The sequence below is a fragment of the Pithys albifrons genome, chromosome 4 (genome assembly GCF_047495875.1).
Source record: "Pithys albifrons albifrons isolate INPA30051 chromosome 4, PitAlb_v1, whole genome shotgun sequence".
Lineage (NCBI taxonomy): Eukaryota > Metazoa > Chordata > Aves > Passeriformes > Thamnophilidae > Pithys > Pithys albifrons.
Window position 1 is genome coordinate 90,898,694 of NC_092461.1, and position 19,230 is coordinate 90,917,923.

General features: G+C 38.7%; 1 protein-coding gene across 5 annotated transcripts in view; it reads left to right on the forward strand.

Moving 5' to 3' along the window:
* The window catches only part of CARMIL1 (capping protein regulator and myosin 1 linker 1), a 189,689-nt gene that overhangs the window by 79,830 nt on the left and 90,629 nt on the right, over window positions 1-19,230 (forward strand). For all 5 annotated transcript variants that reach the window (XM_071554950.1, XM_071554951.1, XM_071554952.1 and 2 more), the window contains 7 exons: window positions 1,735-1,794; window positions 4,037-4,158; window positions 6,978-7,075; window positions 7,432-7,502; window positions 7,635-7,708; window positions 12,758-12,833; window positions 15,780-15,868. In XM_071554950.1, the coding sequence (XP_071411051.1) occupies window positions 1,735-1,794; window positions 4,037-4,158; window positions 6,978-7,075; window positions 7,432-7,502; window positions 7,635-7,708; window positions 12,758-12,833; window positions 15,780-15,868 (590 nt within the window). The remainder of the gene's footprint in view (window positions 1-1,734; window positions 1,795-4,036; window positions 4,159-6,977; window positions 7,076-7,431; window positions 7,503-7,634; window positions 7,709-12,757; window positions 12,834-15,779; window positions 15,869-19,230) is intronic.

Genomic DNA, 19,230 nt, shown 5'->3' on the forward strand with positions numbered 1-19,230 from the left:
AAAGAGCTTTTCTCTATATCTTGTCTAGCTTACTCCAGTAGCCAGCAAGAGCTGCTGTGGATTTTCTTTTTGTGTGTGTGTGTTTGTTTTTTTATGTGGGGAAGTTGCTTGTTTGCTTTTGTTTTGGTTTTGCTTTGTTCTTGCTTGGTTTTCTTTTTCTTTCCGATCTGAGAGAACTGCACAGGGCCGTGTCATCACAAAAGATGATAGCTTAGATGTAAAGCACTGAAGTGAATGCTTCACCCTTGGGAAAATGCAGTGTCGGTGTGGTCTCTAGGAAGATGCTTGGGCTCGCTCTTCATCTCCTGCCTCACTTCCCTCTGCTTGCTTGTTTCGTAGCCAGATGCAGTGATGCCCCTGAAACTGCCTGTCTGCTGTGGATGCTGCCCCCACAGCAGAATGTGTGAAAGGAAGCACATGAAGTCTCAAAAACTTCAGAATAAGGTTCAATCGCTAAATTAGGTCTTTGGCAGAAGGTGAAGTTTGCACAGAAATGGGAGGGGTGCCTGAATCTTCTAATGCTGCCAAATTCTGAAGGCAACTGAAAGGAAAAGGATTCAGAAAACAAGACAAATAACAAAGAGTCAGTAGTAACAAAAATTTTCTGGAAAGCTTTTTGCTGATTGTTATGGTTGGAACCAGTACCTCTGTCCCTGACTTCTTGTTGTGCTGTTTGCAGCCTTTACAGGGAGGCAGTCTTGAGAGCTGCACCTGCATTCTGCCCACCTCAATGGTCATTCTGGGTTGACTTTTTAAAAGATTGTCACAAATACAGAAATAGAATAGTATGGTGTTTGCCAGTTAGCCTGGGAGCACCCTGATTGTGAATGTAGAATAAGATAAAGTACAGGAAACTTGGTGCAATTCAGACAGACTGCTCAGTTACAATGGTTTTAATGATAACTAAAAGTAAATGACCAGGCTAATGTCTTGCCCTGTAGTTATGACTCAGTCCAAGAGGTTTGTTTCTTTCTGTATATCTCAGCTGTCTAGATGTTTGTCTACATAGTTGTGAATTCAGATCTTAGCACACTCCCTATAGCCCTAGATTTGTCTTTTCCCACCTTCTTCTATGCTTTCATTTGGATTCAGTATGCTCGTCTGCCTGTCTTGCCTGTCATCCTAATAGCCCACTCAGACAAAGCTATTGTATTACTTCCTCTCATACCTTCAGACATGCTAAAGCAGCCTCGAGCATTTATGTGTTTGTATCTGCATCTCTCTATGTACTTATATATATGGTATTTTTATTTTATATATATAAATGTGCAGCTTAAGCTTCTGTGCAGTAAAATTTTTCACATCTATGATCAGTGTAACTAATGTAACTAATGAAAGAATAATTGTGAAGCTGTAAGGATTATAATTAATGATCATTCAGTCACAGGAGTACACATCAGTAGGGTATTGTATTAGTGACGCTTTTTATAGTAAAATGTTGTCATAAAATTCATAATATGCTTATGTGCTTATAGCTTGCAGTAAAATGCCCGATGTGGTATTACTATGACCCCTAATAATAATTTGAACCTGTAATAAGCAAATGTAAGCAATCTTTTAGTGAAATATGTTATTAGGTAAGATATTAACAAGTACTTGGTGTCAATTATGGAAACTGATGTCAAATATTAGTAGTCTTGCTCAAGGTTTTCCTAACCTCATTGAGAAGCATTAGTGCTCTTTAAAATAAGATGATGTTTACGTTAATGGGGCATTTTCTTTTTTTAATTACAGTTAGAACTAACTTTCAGTTACCTGGAAATCCAAGGAGTAACTTCCAGTAAACCAGGTCAGGTGAGTATATTCTAGATAAAAGATACTTGTTTGCTTATTGCTAAAAATGTTCCTGTCAAGGAGGTAATGCCTCTAACATGCAAGTGTCCCCATCCACTAAACACACTCTGCATTGCATTCTTGCATTCACGATGCTCTAAAGTCTTAACAAAAACAATAAGAATTTAAAGGGTCAATTTTAGGAATGTGTTGAGCAGTGGGATGATGATGAGAAATAAATTGGGTTTTTCCTAGTCCAGTATGGTACAGGTCTTCATATGTATCATAAGTGGATATTTTTCTCAGAGATAATAAAGCAATGGTAGCTAGTATGCAATCTAGTATGCACCACACAAGCTGCAATGGCTTTTGTGGTGTATACCTTTATGGGGAAGCCAAAAGCTACTCTTAATTTTGCAGGCAGAAATACTTTGCTTTCAACTATTCTTGGTACCATTACTGTATACAAAACAAAATATATTTGACAGCAAGTTGGATGCCAAAAAAAAAAGTGAATGTCAAAGAGAAGTTGCTGAAAGAAGAATGCCTTTAAAGTGTTTTTAATTCATAAAATGAACATGTTGACAAGATTTGACAGTTCAATTGTATCAAAGTCTTCATGTGTTTCATGTGTGTTTGGCATTTAAAGAGCTTTTTAAGAATAGGAGTGCCTAAGACACTATTTGAACTCTGAAAAGCTCTCATTGTATTAAGATGTCATCCTTCTAACTTGTCTTTTGAGGCTTTCCTTAAAGGAGGAAAGAAAAAGGTTCAGGTGTTTTAATGGCGAGACATTTAGTCATAATTCTGTGGGTTTGTGGCTTTTTTTAATTAAGGTGCTAAAATGTCAGGGCAGCTATTGCTAATTATTCCTGGAGACACAGGCAGTCACTACTGTAGTACAGTTTGCAAGAAATTTTCAGTAGCCTTACTGAGCATACCATTTTCCGAAAGTACTTTTAAAGTTTTTCATATGTACATTAATTTGTGTTTTAAATGAGTAAGGCTGACAGCTGAAAGCAGGTGGAATCCTGGATTATTGCTTGTGGGGCAAATGGTATTGTTGCAGTTTACCTGCAAACAGCATGTTATAGCAGTAATACCAGAAGGGTGCAAATTTGTGCTAGGCATCTTGCAAAAAGCCATGCAGAGTTTCCTACTGTAAGATAAGGGAACAAATGGACAGAGTACTATAAGATAATGTTGTTATTATTGATGAAAACAGTAGTAAGTTTCCCACTCATTCATCATCAGGGCATGATGGCAACAGGTTCAGAAAGGAGTTGAATTGATGGTAAAAGGTGTGAAGATTCTCAGTATGCTTTAGGGATAATACAACCTGTTCTGGGATTATCCTGTTGATGTCCCTAGACATGTGTTGGGAATCAAAAGAGCTCTGGGAACCAGTTTGAATAAAAAGCAATCCTCTGTAACATATGGCAGAGTATCCCCTCTCCTACTGTCTATCTACACTTTATATTCCTAATTTTACTTTCTTACTGTGCATGCATAGCTCCTCATCTAAAAGAGATTATGACTTGGACTGTGTTAACTATTTATGTTGCAGTAAACAGAAACATCGCATTGCTTCCTGTGATGCAGCCAAAAGCAGCAGTCCTGATGTGTCAGTCATACCATAATCTGATTTGATTCTGAACACTCCATATCTAACAGAGACGGGTTGCAAAAGGCTTTATTTTTCTCCCTTGCTAAAGCACGCATCCCCCAGGCAGCGGGACTGTTATGTTGGCTGAGTTACTGCTTCATCTGAAATGCGACAATATATCACCACAGCATTTTCTTAAATGGCATAGAACAAAGCAGTAAAGCTTTTCCAGAGGATCACAGCCATTAAAGACTTTTACTTTTTGCTGGAGGAAACAGGCACCCTGCTCATTCAATAGTTTCCTGTCAGGCTGCGTTTGCTGCCCCTGGTGTTCTGGGACATGTTTCAAAAGAGGACAATGCTGTGAAAAGTTCTTCGTTTTCAAAGTGTCAGCTGAGGTCAAGATCCTTTGAAAATTGTATTTCCATGGGAAGCAGGGCACTGTTAGAAAAAGCAAAGTTTGAGTATGGGGATCTTATACATTCAAGAACAACTTTCAGAAACTTTACCTGGTGCATTGCTGTGTCATATCTTAAAGAATAACAGATTCCTACCAGCATGCAAAGCACTCAGCTGGCATTCAAAATGCTCTCCTTTTTAAATGGATGTGAATTACATGATATCCAGTTTCTCACACTCTTGCACTGCTATTTATAGTTGATTATGGAAACTGAGAAATGCAGCATCTCCATGAAGATGGCATCTTCAGAGGATGTGAACGAGGTGCTTGCGCACATTGGAACCTGCCTCAGGAAGATATTCCCTGGACTCTCACCAGTGTAAGTATCTTTTAGGATACCTCTAGTGGAAACAGATTGTGTGGAAATGGTGACAAGCCATCACTTCTTGTCTGCTGGTTTCCCCACCCTGACCTCAGATATGCACTGAGGATATGAGAAACACCTTGAGTCAAGCAGTAAGCTTTTGTCCAGGTGTATGGCAGAACCAGGAGACAGTGCAGAGCACAGGTAGGTTGTGTGTGGTCTTGTAGCATTGTAAGAGCCTTTGGTTTGAAGGGGGCTGCAAGTATTCAAAGTCTTTAGTTTTCATTTCACCTCTAGCCTCAGGTATTTCATGGGTTCTGTCTTTTTGTTGTAATTTGCTCCTTTTTTTGTTCATTTTATTTGCTCTCCCCCCAGAAGTAAAATCAGAGTTGGGAGTGGAAGGAGAAGTTCCATTTACTTCTACTGTTTGTGAAACAATGCACAATTGTGAGCCTAGTTAGCGTAGTTCTTCAAAACTGAACCCTGGGCAGTCTTGTCTTACACTTTCCATGGTTTAACTGAGTCCTTGAATCAATCATAAGTCCTCTTTTTCTTTCTTTTTTTTCTTTTTTTTTCTCTTTCTTTTTTTTGTGTTGCTCATGCCTTTCATTTTCTCTCTTACCTGTGCCTCGATTTTATCATCTTGCAGCAATTCTCAGTAGTTTTTCTTCATTTTCTTTCTTCTCTCTGTCGTTGCTCATCTTCATTCTCACCAGATCATGCAGCTCTACTTTATTCTCTTCAGCTCCTGGTTTTCAGTTCTATTAGAGAAAATGGGCTGTGGAACAGAGATTTTCCAGACATGCTGATTTTTATAAGTGAACTTTAGTACCAGACCTTAGATGTGAATGATCAAGCTAAACTTACATGTTGTATTTTGATTTCATGTCTCTATTCACCTTTCCTGTAGGTGGAGTAGGAAATGAAGTTCATAAACTCTGGATGGCAGGTGGTTTGTTTGGGTTTGAGTTTGTTTGGTTTCTTTTTTTCCTGCTTCCAATTTTCCTCTTTGTCATTGTTATTAACTGCCTTAATAGAGATTGAGCTCTTCTTTCAAAGAGCATGCATACAACTGAATATTTATGAGCAGGTTTGCTGTAAAACCTTAGTAATGGTGTGAGAATTGCAGACAAAAAGTGAGGAGGGCTGCACAGTTGTGTGCTTGTCGGTTTATGAAGGTCTTGAGCTTTGTACATGTTGTCTGTATACTTTCTTGGGAACATTGCTGAAGCATTTGGGGTAGCTGTATGGAGTGCTTGCTTCCCAGAAAAGAAACCAAGTTGTTTCCTCTCCTCTCAGATGGTACAGCTTTCTAAATTGAAGTCACTGGAGATGTGCAGATAATGTAAGACCAGAGCAGGCAAGAAGGGGGAAGCAGTTTGTCCCGTTATTATCACTTATTAATTCTCTTCCATTCTGCCCCCCACCCCTCAGCCCCTCATCCTCCTTTATGGAATACTGCAATTTATGAGGCATTCTTGTAATTCAGAAGAACAGGTAGCTTATTTCTTGAAAGGCAGGAAGAGATTGTATTTCTTTTTTTGTCTAGGGAGGAAGAATGCTACCAAATTACAAAGACTGGAGCTGGTTATCAAGAGGGTAGCCTAGAGGCCATATGTAGCTGCTCAGCTCTTTGCACCGTGGTGCCTTTTCTGCATAAAAGCAGAGTATATACAGCAGTGGGTTCAGGGTAGCCATTAATACCACAGCTCTCCCCTATTTTGGGCATTCTGGTGTTAGATGAGGGCTGCAGATCTCCTGAGCTTGAATGATCCTGTCATACTGTGCTGGTTTAAAGGTAAACCAGCAGGAGAAATTGAGCCCAACTTAAAAAGAGATCACAAGTCAGAGTTACAATTTAATAAAAACTTACAATAAATACAATGATACGGAGAACATTTGCATTTTAACACACAAAAGAACAGATGTATAATGCAGCACGCTGGGGCACAAACAGAATGGTATTTGTTAGCCCCTGTGCTGAGCGCCACATGGTCCCCCTAAATGTAAAGTAAAAGGAAAGGAAAACCTGTTTGTGAGGATGATGGTTGCAGTCTGGTCGAGACTGGCATTTGCAGACCTGTTGAGGTTCTGGTCCTCCTCCAAATCTGATGAATGGTACCAGAAGTGCCAAACCCCCAAGACTGGATATGCTTAGGTTCAGGTGGGAATGCCCAGTATCTACCCCTAGGATGGGCAGTTTCCCAATGGGTGATTTAACTCTGTGAGTCATGGAATATTTTTTGAATCATTGATGAACTAGGTCGTTGCAACTGCATATTGTTCCAGTCTAATAGCCCATTAGCAGACATGACCCCCCAGCCTGGGTGTGAAGATGCTGATGCCTCCCCAGAGGGGAGTTACCATACACTGGTGTGGAAACAAAGAAACACACCCCTGTCTCACAGGGTTCTTTAACACTCAGCTTGCAGCCTGAGGGGTCAGGTGTGCCCTGGGCAGCTACTGCAAATGATCCATTATTAACAGGTCATGAGACATGACATATATGGTGTAGAATACACAGTTTTGGTTACACCTACACAGTGATAAGCTGGTCCTGGCCACTGTAACTAGGACACACACAAAAGGGCTTTTTACTCCAGTAGTCATAGGGTTAATCAAAAGAGAGAGGGAAAAAAAAGAGAGACGAGACAAATAAATGTTACTCCTGCTGGGCTGCATAACAATGTGTGCAACTTTTAGGTAGGAAAGTGAGTTCTATTAAAAATGGTAATTCTTCCTCATTTAAAAATATTCTTAAAATAAAAAAGATTTATATGTTTAAGAATACTTTTAAAGCTATGAATTATGTTTTTTGCCTCTTCTACATCTAGGAGGATTATGAAAAAAGTAACTATGGAGCCTTCAGAAAGACTGGCTAATCTCCAGGCCCTGTGGGACAGTCAGACAGTGACAGAACTTGGACCTTGTGGTGAGAATGAATTTAAATGCTCAAATATAAAAAGGGTGGAATTGCAGTGTCAGGAAGTTTAATTCTATTTCTGGCAGAATCTTGTAAAGGTGTAATTAGTTTTAAGGTGTAATTAGTATGAAGCAGACTTCTGATTGGTGGATGAAGGCACTATATTTAGCTTTCTTGCAACTTACCAGGCAAAGATAGGATAGTCTCAGTTTCTTTCATGAGCACAATGGACACTTCTGAGTCAAAAAGAGAGTTTTGAAAAACTTGATCTTTACGTATCAAAGTATCCTTTTTGCTTCTTTTACTAGTTTGTTATGCTTGTTTGCTTTACTTTTATGTGAAATACTCCTTTGGGTTGCTTGTAGGAGGCTTTTCGCAGATGTATGCTTGTGTTTGTGATTGGCTTGGATTTCCCTACAGAGAAGAAGTACAGTGGGTAAGTACATGTATTGTTTTGAGTTTATTTTCAGTTAACTGTACAAATGATGAAAGAACAGGAAAATCTTAGTGCTTGAGAAAACCCGTCTGTAGTTCTATAAAGAGGTATTTGATGATGTGTTTTTAACAGGATGTTGATACAATTTACCTGACACAAGATACCAGAGAGTTGAATTTGCAAGACTTCAGCCACCTTGACCACAGGTAAATCATATGCAGTAATGATGCTAATGTTAATAAAGTGGGGTAGTCCCATAGCTGTTACTGGATTGTGTAGACCTGTGAAATAACCAGCTGTAGCATTTTTAGTTTTAAGCACAAAGCTGCTGCTATTGCACAAAAGCCCCACGGAAACCACATTTCATTCAGGAGCCTGAGAAGACAAATATATTTTTTTATTGGAAGCCCTCCAAAAAGTTAGCAGATAGATACTATTCCTGTGATGGTGGATATGAAGCTCAAATTCAGCAGATAAAACATGCAGCTACATCTGGTGGGCAAAGCAAAAGAGGAAATTATGCAGTCTTTACTTATGCAGAATCTTTTTCTCATAATGTGCACAGTAAAGGAAATTAGTTTTTGTCAGTAAGTCAGTAAAAGGTTTAAGTCATTCAACTGAATTCTAGCCAGTTGTCTCTTCACTTATAATAGATGGCATCAAAATGTGTACTTCCAGAAAGGAACTAATTGAGGATAATTTTACTAGGAAATGCTGAAACTTAACTAAGTGTTGTATTTAGTTTACTGAATTTAGTTGGCTGAGAAAATTGGAATCTAAGAAGGTTGAATCTGAAGATATTACAATTAGGAGAAAATAGGAGGGAGTCTTAACTACAATCCATCATGATTCAAGGAAAATTACAAGTTTAAGGAACTATAAATAAGATAGAGAAAATGTTTGTTTCTTTGGGAAAGCCCCATGAAGGAATCTATCAGGGGTATAAGGTTAGAATATTTTAACAGGAAGGCTGAACTTGGAGGTAGGTAAATAAGAGTATTTTGCCACAGCATTCTTTGCAGCTTTAAGCTATATAGTGTGTAAACTCACAAAATACCCCATTCATATACTTGTTCAGCTTCTGTGATGGATTTTCACATCTACACTAAACCCCATGGCAAAGTTACTGAGCAGTACCTCTGTTGACTAATTCAGCAGTAACTGGAACAAAACTACAGGGCTGCAACCAGTGCATGACAGATGTAGCCAGACTCTTTCCTTGCTTAAGCCTTGCTGTAAGAAGGTAAGGGGAGGAATACTATTCAGCACATGCAAATGTGGGACAAGAATTTAAGAATGCTTTAAACATAATTATTGCAAGTTGAAAGTGCTGAGATGAATGTGGGGGGCATTCTTGAGAAAGTGACTTACAGATTCTCAGCCTCAGTTGAAATTAAATATTTTAACAATTTATGTGGAGTGAATAATATTATTTATTAGGAAAGAGTAGATAGAAGAAGTGTTTTAAATATTTAGAATATCTCAACTGGTTCAAATGAGTTTGGCTATTGGAAAACAAAATTGTGGGTTTGTTGTTTACAAAAGCTTTTAATTGCAGTATATCTTACTAAGTTGATGTCACTGAAGAAATATATTTGTGTTGTTGAGACAGGTCTTTATTAAATGTCTCATGATTGTCTAAGTCCAAAGAGTCAAAACTATATTGGAGCCATTTACATGCTGTAAAATTCATCTTGTGACAAGTTTCTGCATGTTGTGGACTGAACTAAGGGACATTTTGGATTGAAATTTCAAGAAAACTAACATTTTTAGAATGCCAAAGCCTTAAGTTATACACTAAAAATGCAAATTAGAAATTGAAATCCCAGTCAATTCAAGAATGCTTGTGAGCAGTTTGCAATATATTTAGGACAGTGAGAGTGCTACAAATTCACAGTATGACATTATGCTTTGGATTTTGAGAACTGTTGCATATCTTGTCCATCTGTTTTTGGGATTGTCAAACCTATGAGTTTATGTTGTGGAGTAGCTGTGAAGCAAGGTAGGAAGGGCAGATCAGTTCTCTAAATCTAGGGGCTATTCATTGCAAAAATAAACAATTTGTGTTTATCCAAGTAGAGCATTTCTGTTAAAGGTCAACATAAGATGGCATGAATTATAGATGAATTTAAGTTCCCAGAGCATCATAGCATGGTTTGCTGCATGGGAACATGACTTCTGAGGTTTTATCTAAGTTATGTTGTGCTGTGAACCATATAATTGTTTAACAACAAAAAAAGACTCCAAGTGAAAAGGGCTTATTTAATTCTGTAGCATGAATTTCATCTGTGTAACATATGTCTTAGCTTATTTGGACATTCAGAAAATTGTAAGGAAAGTGTGACTGTTTAGATTGTTTTCTTTGTGCTGTTTAGATTTCTTGCCATCTTAAATACACTGAGGGAAAGAGATGTTGAAAAAACGTGAAGGCATTAGAGAAGCTTGAATGTTACTGAAACTTGGAGAGATTTTCTGCATTTCAGAAGAACAGAATCTGTTTTTATTTAAAATGGCACAGATTTTTATAAATATTACTTTATTCTGGATGGTAATTTAATAAACTAATGAATATAAGCAACTCAGTGTAACTCAACGAGGGAAAGTTATGAGAAAGCCCTGCTTTTGGAACTGGTCATTACCTTTCTTTCATACCATGTTGCAAAAGAATTCAGATCATTGCTAATACCGCATCTAGAGTTTTAATAGAATACAGTAAATAAAGCAGTATATAATTTGGAACAGAAAAACTCTGTAACAAAAACACTGAGGTTAAGCAAGCTTTAAAGCAAGAGAAGGAGTAGAGGTGAATTCCTAAAAGGGACCCTCATTGGTCAGAACTGTCTTCAAAAATATGAACAAAAATGAAGAAAAAGATGTCTCTCCTTAAAATCAGATGGTAGAATCTTATAAACCAAGTTTCTAGATAGTTTCTAGCTGCAGCAGGACAGGCATAGGTTCCACCGTCTGCAGGCATGTTGGGAGGAAGGGGGAAGGGGTGTGTGGAGTGGGGTTAGCCACTGGTGTTACTGAAGGGTGCAGTATCTGTGCTTGCCTGAGGTTTTATCAAACAGGCCTTGAACATTGCAGAAGACTAAACTATTAAAAAAACATTGTTCCAGCTGGATGGGACTATTTTAAAACAAATCAATCCAGTTGACTTGCAAGTTCTCATCTTTAAATATTTCTTGGAAGTGTCATAGCTTTCCCACTAATTCTGAACACCTGTTGTCCTTCAGTGGTTTCCCTCCCAAGCCAGGGGAGAAAAGTAGGGTTTAAGGCAAGTTCTGACTGCAGCCACTGTCCTGCCCAGAAGTTACTGACTTTTTGATAGCCCTTCAAGCTGGCTTACCAGTTCCCTGATAGTGTAAACACTTAAAAGACAGTGATCCCTGATCTTAGTCCCTCTGTTCCTTCGAAGAAACTGGGCTACTGCTGACAGCTGAGGTACAACTGCTGGTGTGGCCTTCTGCCTCTTTTGGGGGTGGTGGTGCACAGCATGAAAAGCTCTGCTCCTCCAGTGTGATGATGGTACTGTCAGCCTGTCCAATGTTTACCCTGTAGCATTCACCACCAGCTGTGGCTGGCTGGTTACCACTGGGTGGAAAAGCCAAAATTTCACCTGAAAAATTTCTCTGACATTCTTTCAACTTTGAAGAGAAAGGCACTGGCAAGAGGGACATGACAGTTGCTACTTCATTACCACCTTTTAGGTCTTGTCCAGGGGACCAGAGAGAAGGAGCAAACCTCTATGTGGAGGAACTATCCCATAGATAGTTCCTTCCTGCCCAGCTAAGGAGGAAATACCTCTGGGTTGTTAGATGTTCTCATCTAACATTTCGCCAGTTAGCTATTGCTTTACATGGAGATAAAGTGTGTCTGTGTAGGAAAAAAAACAACATGGTAGACAGAAATAGGTCTATACACTTCATGCAACTAAGTCTTTCCTGTGCCAGTGGAAATGAATTCATTCCAAGACTTAATGTGTGCGCTGTGAACAAGATGGAAAGATAGCTTAGTACTTGACGGGACACCACACAAGTTCCTCTGCAGGAGTGTGAAAACAGTCGATTTGCATGAGCTTCTCGGCTGGTGGGCTACTGTCTTTTGCCGCAAAATGCTGCACCTTCTTACTGTTACCTTAGTGATGGGCTTGTGCTTTCAAATCTAGCAACTGCAGTTCCCAATATAGCCTACTGAATGCTGTTCTATGTGATGTTGCCTTGTCTCTTGGCTTTACTATATGTTTAACAACCACCCTGAAGTATCTGAATGTTTGTAGAGGAAAACTGAAGGGAAGAAAGAAAAAAAAGAAGATGGGAGAACGGGATGGTGTGTCTAGTGCCAACCTGCATATATCCTGAATGAAGAGCTGGGGAAGGGTTGGACTGTCTTGTAAAGGCCAATACTTTTAAATTTCTCCCTGCAAAATCTGGGGATTGAATGCCACTGTTTTGCTTGTTCGATAAGTATATTGCAGCTCCTTATTTCACTATAAAAACAAGGGCTTTTTAGCAGCTGTTAAGCTTCTATCTAGGTGTACATACGTATTTAATATGTAGCATCAAAATGATCCAGGTGCTGATCTGCTAAATGGTGTGATAGTGCTTGATGAATAATTCCGCTGGGGAGTGGTGCGCAAACATGACATTTATCAATGTCTGTTATTGGAGAAACTGAACAGAGGGAGAGCTGATCACATTAAGAGGCTTAGAATGAAGAAAATGGGAATAATTTAGAATTTCATTTGTGAAATCCCTTTTACAGTTAAGGAGGGTTTGTGCTGAATGTCGCATTATCCTTTTGCATGTCTCCTGCTTCCTGGGGGAATTTAACTATAGAGATGAGACAAAGAGGTGTTCTCTTGAAGCATTCAGTCATGGAATTATATTAAATCATCAGACTGCCAAAAAGCTTTTTAGTGTCATGCTAAATTATAATTAGAGGTGATTAAGAAGCTTAAACATGTCACAGGCTGAAGAAAAAGTTATGCTAAAAGTAGGAATGGCAGTCCAGACAAATTCCTGATTTTAAAATTCATGATAGAACAGATGTCAGTTGGCCAGTCAAAAATTTGTATTAAAATAAGAGAAAGACACAACTGCTGCTGTTGCTGCTTTTTTAGAATGCAGAACTTTCTATAATGGGAGTGGTAGGCAATTAGCATTGCAAACTTAAGAAATGGTTTCAAACACTTAAGAAATGGTTTCAAATCACAACTATATGAAATGTGTGTAAAAGTGTTTTTCTTTTTCTAGAGACTTAATACCTATAGTTGCTGCTCTGGAGTATAATCAGTGGTTTACAAAGCTGTCCTCCAAGGATCTGAAATTAGTAAGTAACAAATTTAAACCATATACCTGCTTCTATTAGGCTGTGCTCTGTTTTTAAAGCATGCTTTTACATTTTTCAAGGTGAAATTTTTTTGGTGAATACAACTGGGCAATCTGTTGACCATTTTTTTCCCCTTAATTATTTCAGGAAAATATAAACTGTTGGATTCTCAATTCATACCATAAAAACACTGCTAAGAGTCAGGTCTTATCAAAATTTCAAATAATGAAGTTTGAAAACTTCACTGGTGATAACAGTAGCCCAGTAAACTATTGCATAGGCATTGCTGCCCCTGAGATAATATTAGGTGACTGAATAGGAAACCAACTTTAAAGCAGACAGAAATCTTAGTTGCTTTTTGGAGGTGAAAAGAAAATGCTAGGATTCTGGTATTTTTTCTTGCATATTAAGAAGCTTTTTCCATGTGCGTTTTCTTTGCAGCTTGTTGATTTCCTCTCCCAGTTGTCTGAAGCCAAGTCTGTGTAGTAATGAGTAAATAGTGATGTGTGGCACCTATTTGTTTCTGTATCAGTTTTCATTCTTAAAAAACAAAAAGAGAGCAAATCTAAGTAAGTTGGACTACTGAAGAAAGGGCCTAGAAAGTCAGTAATTAGGTGACTGTTTAAATATATCAAAACACACTATTTCTTCTAAACTTGAAAGTTTATAGTCACAGGTGGAGTTAGTGGTTTGTTTGAGAAATTGCTTTCATGTTTGCATCCAGAAGCTTTGTCTAAAAATGAAGGTCAAGTCTCAAATTGTTTAAATTGATGCAATTTTATTGATCTGAAAAGCATTCATTACATTCCTAAGCTATCATTTTCCATGAAAATTCAATAGAAACTAGCTTATGTGATTCTCATCAGAAAAGTAAGCAAAGACCATTTCTTTCTTGGTGGGATATCTTACTCAAAGCTATGCACGGAATGAAGCTGATGGTACTTGTGGTGCTGTTGCAGTTTGATGTTAGAATTAGCGTTGTTAAAAGGCGCAATGCGATTAATCAGTTTCTGCTTCAGTAAAATGAGATAGTTTGCTTAGCTAGAAGACTGACTGGTGTAGTTTGCTTAGAACAAAAACTGGTCCTATACTGGCCCTGTTATCTATCTATCTATCTATGTGAATGTTGGGGGTTTTCTTTCTCAGCAGCTTTTCTATGGAAAACAAATAAACTTTGTCAATCTCGAAAATGCATCAGTTACTTAAAAAAAATCTTCCCCATATTCTGTTTTCAGTCAAAAATGAGAAAAATATATATTTTTGGACAATGTAAATTGTTGGGCTATAAATCCATGCCATAAGAACAGTGCTGAGGGTCAGTATGAGATCAGACATATCCGGAGGCCATTGAATGCATTGTGCTTCATGAGTCCCATTCTGACAATGTGTTTGATAGACAGTATCCATAGTGTTTTTATAGTACATACATGAAACGTTCCACTTGCAGCCATACTGTTGTAGAAACATTGTGATAACGTTCTGAATTAGTAAAATGCGGAAGGTAAAGATAGAATTGGGAAGATGGCTGAGTTGACAGTCTTCACAAAAAATTGTCACCTTTACTATGTAAAGGATTCCTAAAATTTTACATGTGTGGTAGAGCAGGTTTGTTTTGTTTAGGGGTTTTTGGGACATTCAATTAGCTTGAAAGTCAAAAAAAACCCCAAACCAAAATCACACAAACTAGAAAATATGAGACTGTCATTAGAGACAAAGATGTCCCAGGTGTGAATGACATGTTGTTTTTAAAGGTACATAAAAGAATAGTTTCAACACTTCATAACCATGACTAAAATTCACCTTTGGATATCACATGAACATTGGTTAGTGTGTGCTGTGGGGGAAAAAAAGAAGTCAAGTCCAGAAGCAAAATAAAGGTTTATAATAAAAGGTGTTGAGGTACAGAATTTCATGGCTTTTGAATCATTAAGGTTTTATCTCTCTGTTTGAATGGGGAGAGCAAATTCTTTTTGTCATATTTTGTTCATGGTGGGCAGTTAAATGCCTCCCTGACATCCGATCCCGTCAGATCTCGGAAGCTAAGCAGGGTCAGCCCCGGATTAGTACTTGGATGGGAGACCTCCTGGGAAATGCTGGGTGCTGTAGGTTCTAGTCCTGAGGACTTCACTGTCACTGTCCAAGCTCGCTCGGCCATGGCAGATGAACCTCAGGACTTAAACGGTGGGGCCAGTTCTGCGCACGCTGAGCCTCACCTAAAATCCACTGCGCAGGCTGGAAGGGCACACCCACGTGGGGACAGCCCTTCCCAAATCTTCGTTCGCGAAGTTTGGCCATACATACATACATACATTTTGTTCATGGTACTTGCAAATATCTGTGCAAATTCTAGAATTCAGCAACAGGAAGATCATGAGATAGGATTTGCTTCTGCATAGGTTGGAAGAATTCATACTCGAACATACTAGCCCTTAAACACTACTCATTGGAAGCCTTTGGAGGACCTGTAACTAGGGTACCTTTGTTCCTGAGGTTTTTTGGGGATTTTTTTTGTCTGCCTTATATCATCTTTGTGTTTAGTTGTCATTCCTTGTCAGGTTTTATTCTCCTTTGCACTGATTGCCACTTTCTTCTGTAGGATTAGCATGCATATGAACAAGGTTTCTTTAAAAATTAATTGGACATATTTTCACAATCTCAGAATTTAGTTTTTTTTACTGTAATTGTAAAAATTCTACGCCTTATGGTTAGGTGTCCTAATTCATTAATTAGTTGCTTTTAGTCTGCCTCTTGCTTTTCTAAGTCCTTTTCAGAAGTCTTCTGTTTTCCCTTCACTCTCTCTTGGATGTTTTCTGGTATTTTTGCTTACTGTTTATGTATGACAAGAAGATGGCTGTGGCCTGGATCCTGTTGCGATGTACAGCTAACTCAATAACTGTCTGTTGCATGTTTGTGTTCTTTAACACTGTTCTGTCTTTTTTGTGGCAGTCCGCTGATGTCTGTGAGCAGATACTGCGAGTGGTGAGTAGGTCCAATCGATTGGAAGAACTGGTATTAGAGAATGCCGGGCTTAGAACGTAAGTAATTCCTTTGAATTGTTGTTTTAGGTCCTGCTTACTCCCAGTAAAAGGGATGAGTGATGTGTGTTAGGCAGAATGAGCATTAATAAAGCTTGTGCTCAGTGTCTGTCTTGCTCTGAGGAGCCTGTAGTGTCAAGCTTTTTATCAGCTTTTCCAGAGGTTCCTCATGTCCAAGAAGTTCGTTTAAAGTGATGTTTTTTAAGATTCTGCCTGGAGAGTTGGGTGAAGTGGAGCAAAATGATTGAATGAGAGCATAAACCCTAAACCAGTTCACACTGTTCCTCCCCAAATATGGCTGCCAATAGAAGCATGAACACATTCTCATAATTTCAAAAACAGTGGTTTAAGTTTTATTAGAAAAGTGCATTGTTCTATTGTGCATGACACATTATTGTTTCATTCCCAAACGAGCTGGTGTTACCTTAGTGTGGATTGCAGTCTTTTCAAATAGAACAGGACTTCTGCATTAGCATCTTTTTTAAAAAAGGAAAGATAATTCAGTTTAATGGCTTGCCATAGCCTTAAAAGAAAGATACATAGAAGTAAGCCAGCAATTTAATCCTTGCATATGTTTTAAATGCAGTAAGTTGGAGTTACTACGTATTTGCTTTTTTTCTCCTTCACAAGAAATGAAGCAAAGTTGAAGTTACAAACTAACACTTTGGAAATATTTGTAGTTTGTTTTAATGTTAGGGTAGTGTCCAAGAAAGTGTAGACAAGATAAATCTAGAACTAATGAATTTTTATGTTAATTTAAAAAAGCAGTGGAAAGGTGGGAGAAGCAGAATACTATACTGAATTACAAATGAAGGGAAACAAGCCTGTGGGAAATATTCAGCGTGCCTTACACTGCTTCCTATTCCATTGTTTGGGCCTTTTTCTCCTTAAAATGGACTTTGCATTGAAATACACTTAAAAGAAAATTTCCTACATGGCATGGAAATTTGAGATCACGTTTGGAATCGCACCCAAACTTTCTGATGATCAGTGCACTGCCTTTAATAGCTGTCATGCAAACATTAGCCCCTGAATTTAATGTCATTTTTCTTGCAATGTGTGCTACAAAATCCAGTGATAGTTATTAATGTTAAATGATACGTTGCCTACCTTTGCATAATGCCTTCCTTATCACAGTTGGATTAACTGATTTCAGTTTTAACAGGACTTGACAGATAATCATGTGACTTTGGTTTTCATGTCTCCGTCCATACACAGGGTGTTTGGCACTGTGCCTTGGTGTGTATCTGTTCTCATTGACCTTGTTTGTTTTTGTCAAGGGTTCATTTGTCAGTTTTGCCATTTATCGTATCTGCTTGCTGGGAGGAGATCCTGTTGTTGCTGGGCATCTTCTTGCACACAGCTTATGGACCAGTCATTTTTAGTGAGCTGTGACAGAATGCCAAACCAGGGTTACGAAAGAGCTACCAAGAATAATGCTATAAGAAATAACCTGAGCAGCTGCAACAGCATATTTCTTCCTGCAGCAGAGCCAGTTTAAGATTACATTCTTTTCTGCGTTCAGCCACTCATTTCTGTGATTTGGCCACAGCCTTATAAACACTTGTCACCTTCCCAAATTATTATGCAATAGCAGTAGTAAGGACTCAGGACTAGGGAACTTCCTGTTCGGGAAAACAGGAAGTAAAGTGAAAGCCCCTGTTTGATAAGATTTGTACCAGTTTAGATGCTTTTGGAAATTTTATCCCTATTGCTATTTCTTTAACCAGACATAAAAGGCAAAGTCGAGATTACATTGGAAGGCTTCAATGCATACAGCAAACACTAATGTTTTGGGAAGTGTTTTAACTGAGATAGTTGATGTCCAGGTTTCAGGGAGTGGAGAATCATCGAGGATGACCTGAACAAATGAATTTGAAAAAAGTTACATCCCTCAGGTACTTTAGAGGAATGGGACAGTATGTGATAATCAGAATATTAATTTCCATGAAACTGCATGACAGACTTTTCAGTCTGCAAAGGCCTGTTTGCAGAAGGTGGTGTAAGCAACCTGGTCCTTGCATGTACATACTCTCTGAAAGCTGGCAGACAGAATGTCCCTACCTCCTTTCATACTGTCCTCAGCAGCCCTATTCCAAATGGAGTGACCAGCTATGTCATGAGGAACAGCAAAGATGCATGTTTCTGGTACCCAAAGGGCCTTTGACAGTGTTGTTGAGTCTTATCTTTCCCTTCTTGATAAGCTCTGAATGTCCTTAATCCTAATGGTGTTATTTCCTCCCACACGTCCTCTTTTTTTTTCTGTTAGAAGGGTGTTGTCTAGACAGATCTCAAAGAATTGTTTTGTTTGTCTGAGATTTCCAGATTGGTGGTGTTCTTACCCTTGATGAAAATATCCTTTCTCTGCCATGAATATAGTTAAATTGAATCTTTCTGGGGCTTTACCTCCAAGCCTGAATGTGCTTGTTTCAAGCAAATATGGCTGTATAATGCATACAAAGCAAGTTTGATGCTTTATAGAAAGTTTTATACTTATATTGCATGCTCTGTTCATGAAGTGTGCAGCCAAAAATGTAATAAATCTTATGAAAGGAAACAAAGAGTGGACAAAGGAGAGACAGGGATGTTCTCCAGTAAGCAGAGCCCAGGTGCCTCTGCTTATGGCAGAGGTTGCACAGGTAGTGGGGAAGTTGTATTAGTTTTTTACAAAAGGAACCTTGGAGCCCCATGGACCTGACATTGGTAATCCTGTGCTCTCTGGTGGCAGTTGTTTTGCTGTTCCTTTGCTAAGTAATTCACACACACTCCAGTTATCCAAAAGGTTTGGGTAATCCTGTCTGTATTTGTGGCAACAGATGAGGCAGACAAGACTGAAGGTAGAGGCAGAGTACTGTAATGACAAGAATCTGTTACAAGGAGGAGAAAACTCCTCAAGAAGAAAGGAGGGTTTGTTTTTTTAACTCAAAATCCTTTTTCTTGGCTGGACTTAGGAAGCTTGGTTCAGTTGCCTAAGCGCAGGCATCTGGTGCCATTTGGAGGATTTCCACAGAGTGTTTGCAAATGTAACTGAGGACCTACAGGAGACATGTAGTCTTCTGCAGCAGCAGGTGGTAGTCAAGCAGGAGACCCTGAGGCCTGTCAGGTGACAGAGTTTCAAGCCAAGAATTTCTTTTTGATGAGGGTTTGTTTTCACATGTTGTTTGTATTTTAGAGAAAGAAAATACTTTTCCTAAAGATAGGCTGTCATTATGCATGTGCAGCACTGGAACCACCAGTTCTAGCTCCAGAAGTCTTGTTTAAGGATGTGGTGTTTCAAAGGGAAACGAAACTTCCCTGGAACATTTCTGTACTCCAGTACAGTTGGCAGCCACAGATAACCAAAAGCTGTTGGGGCTATTGCT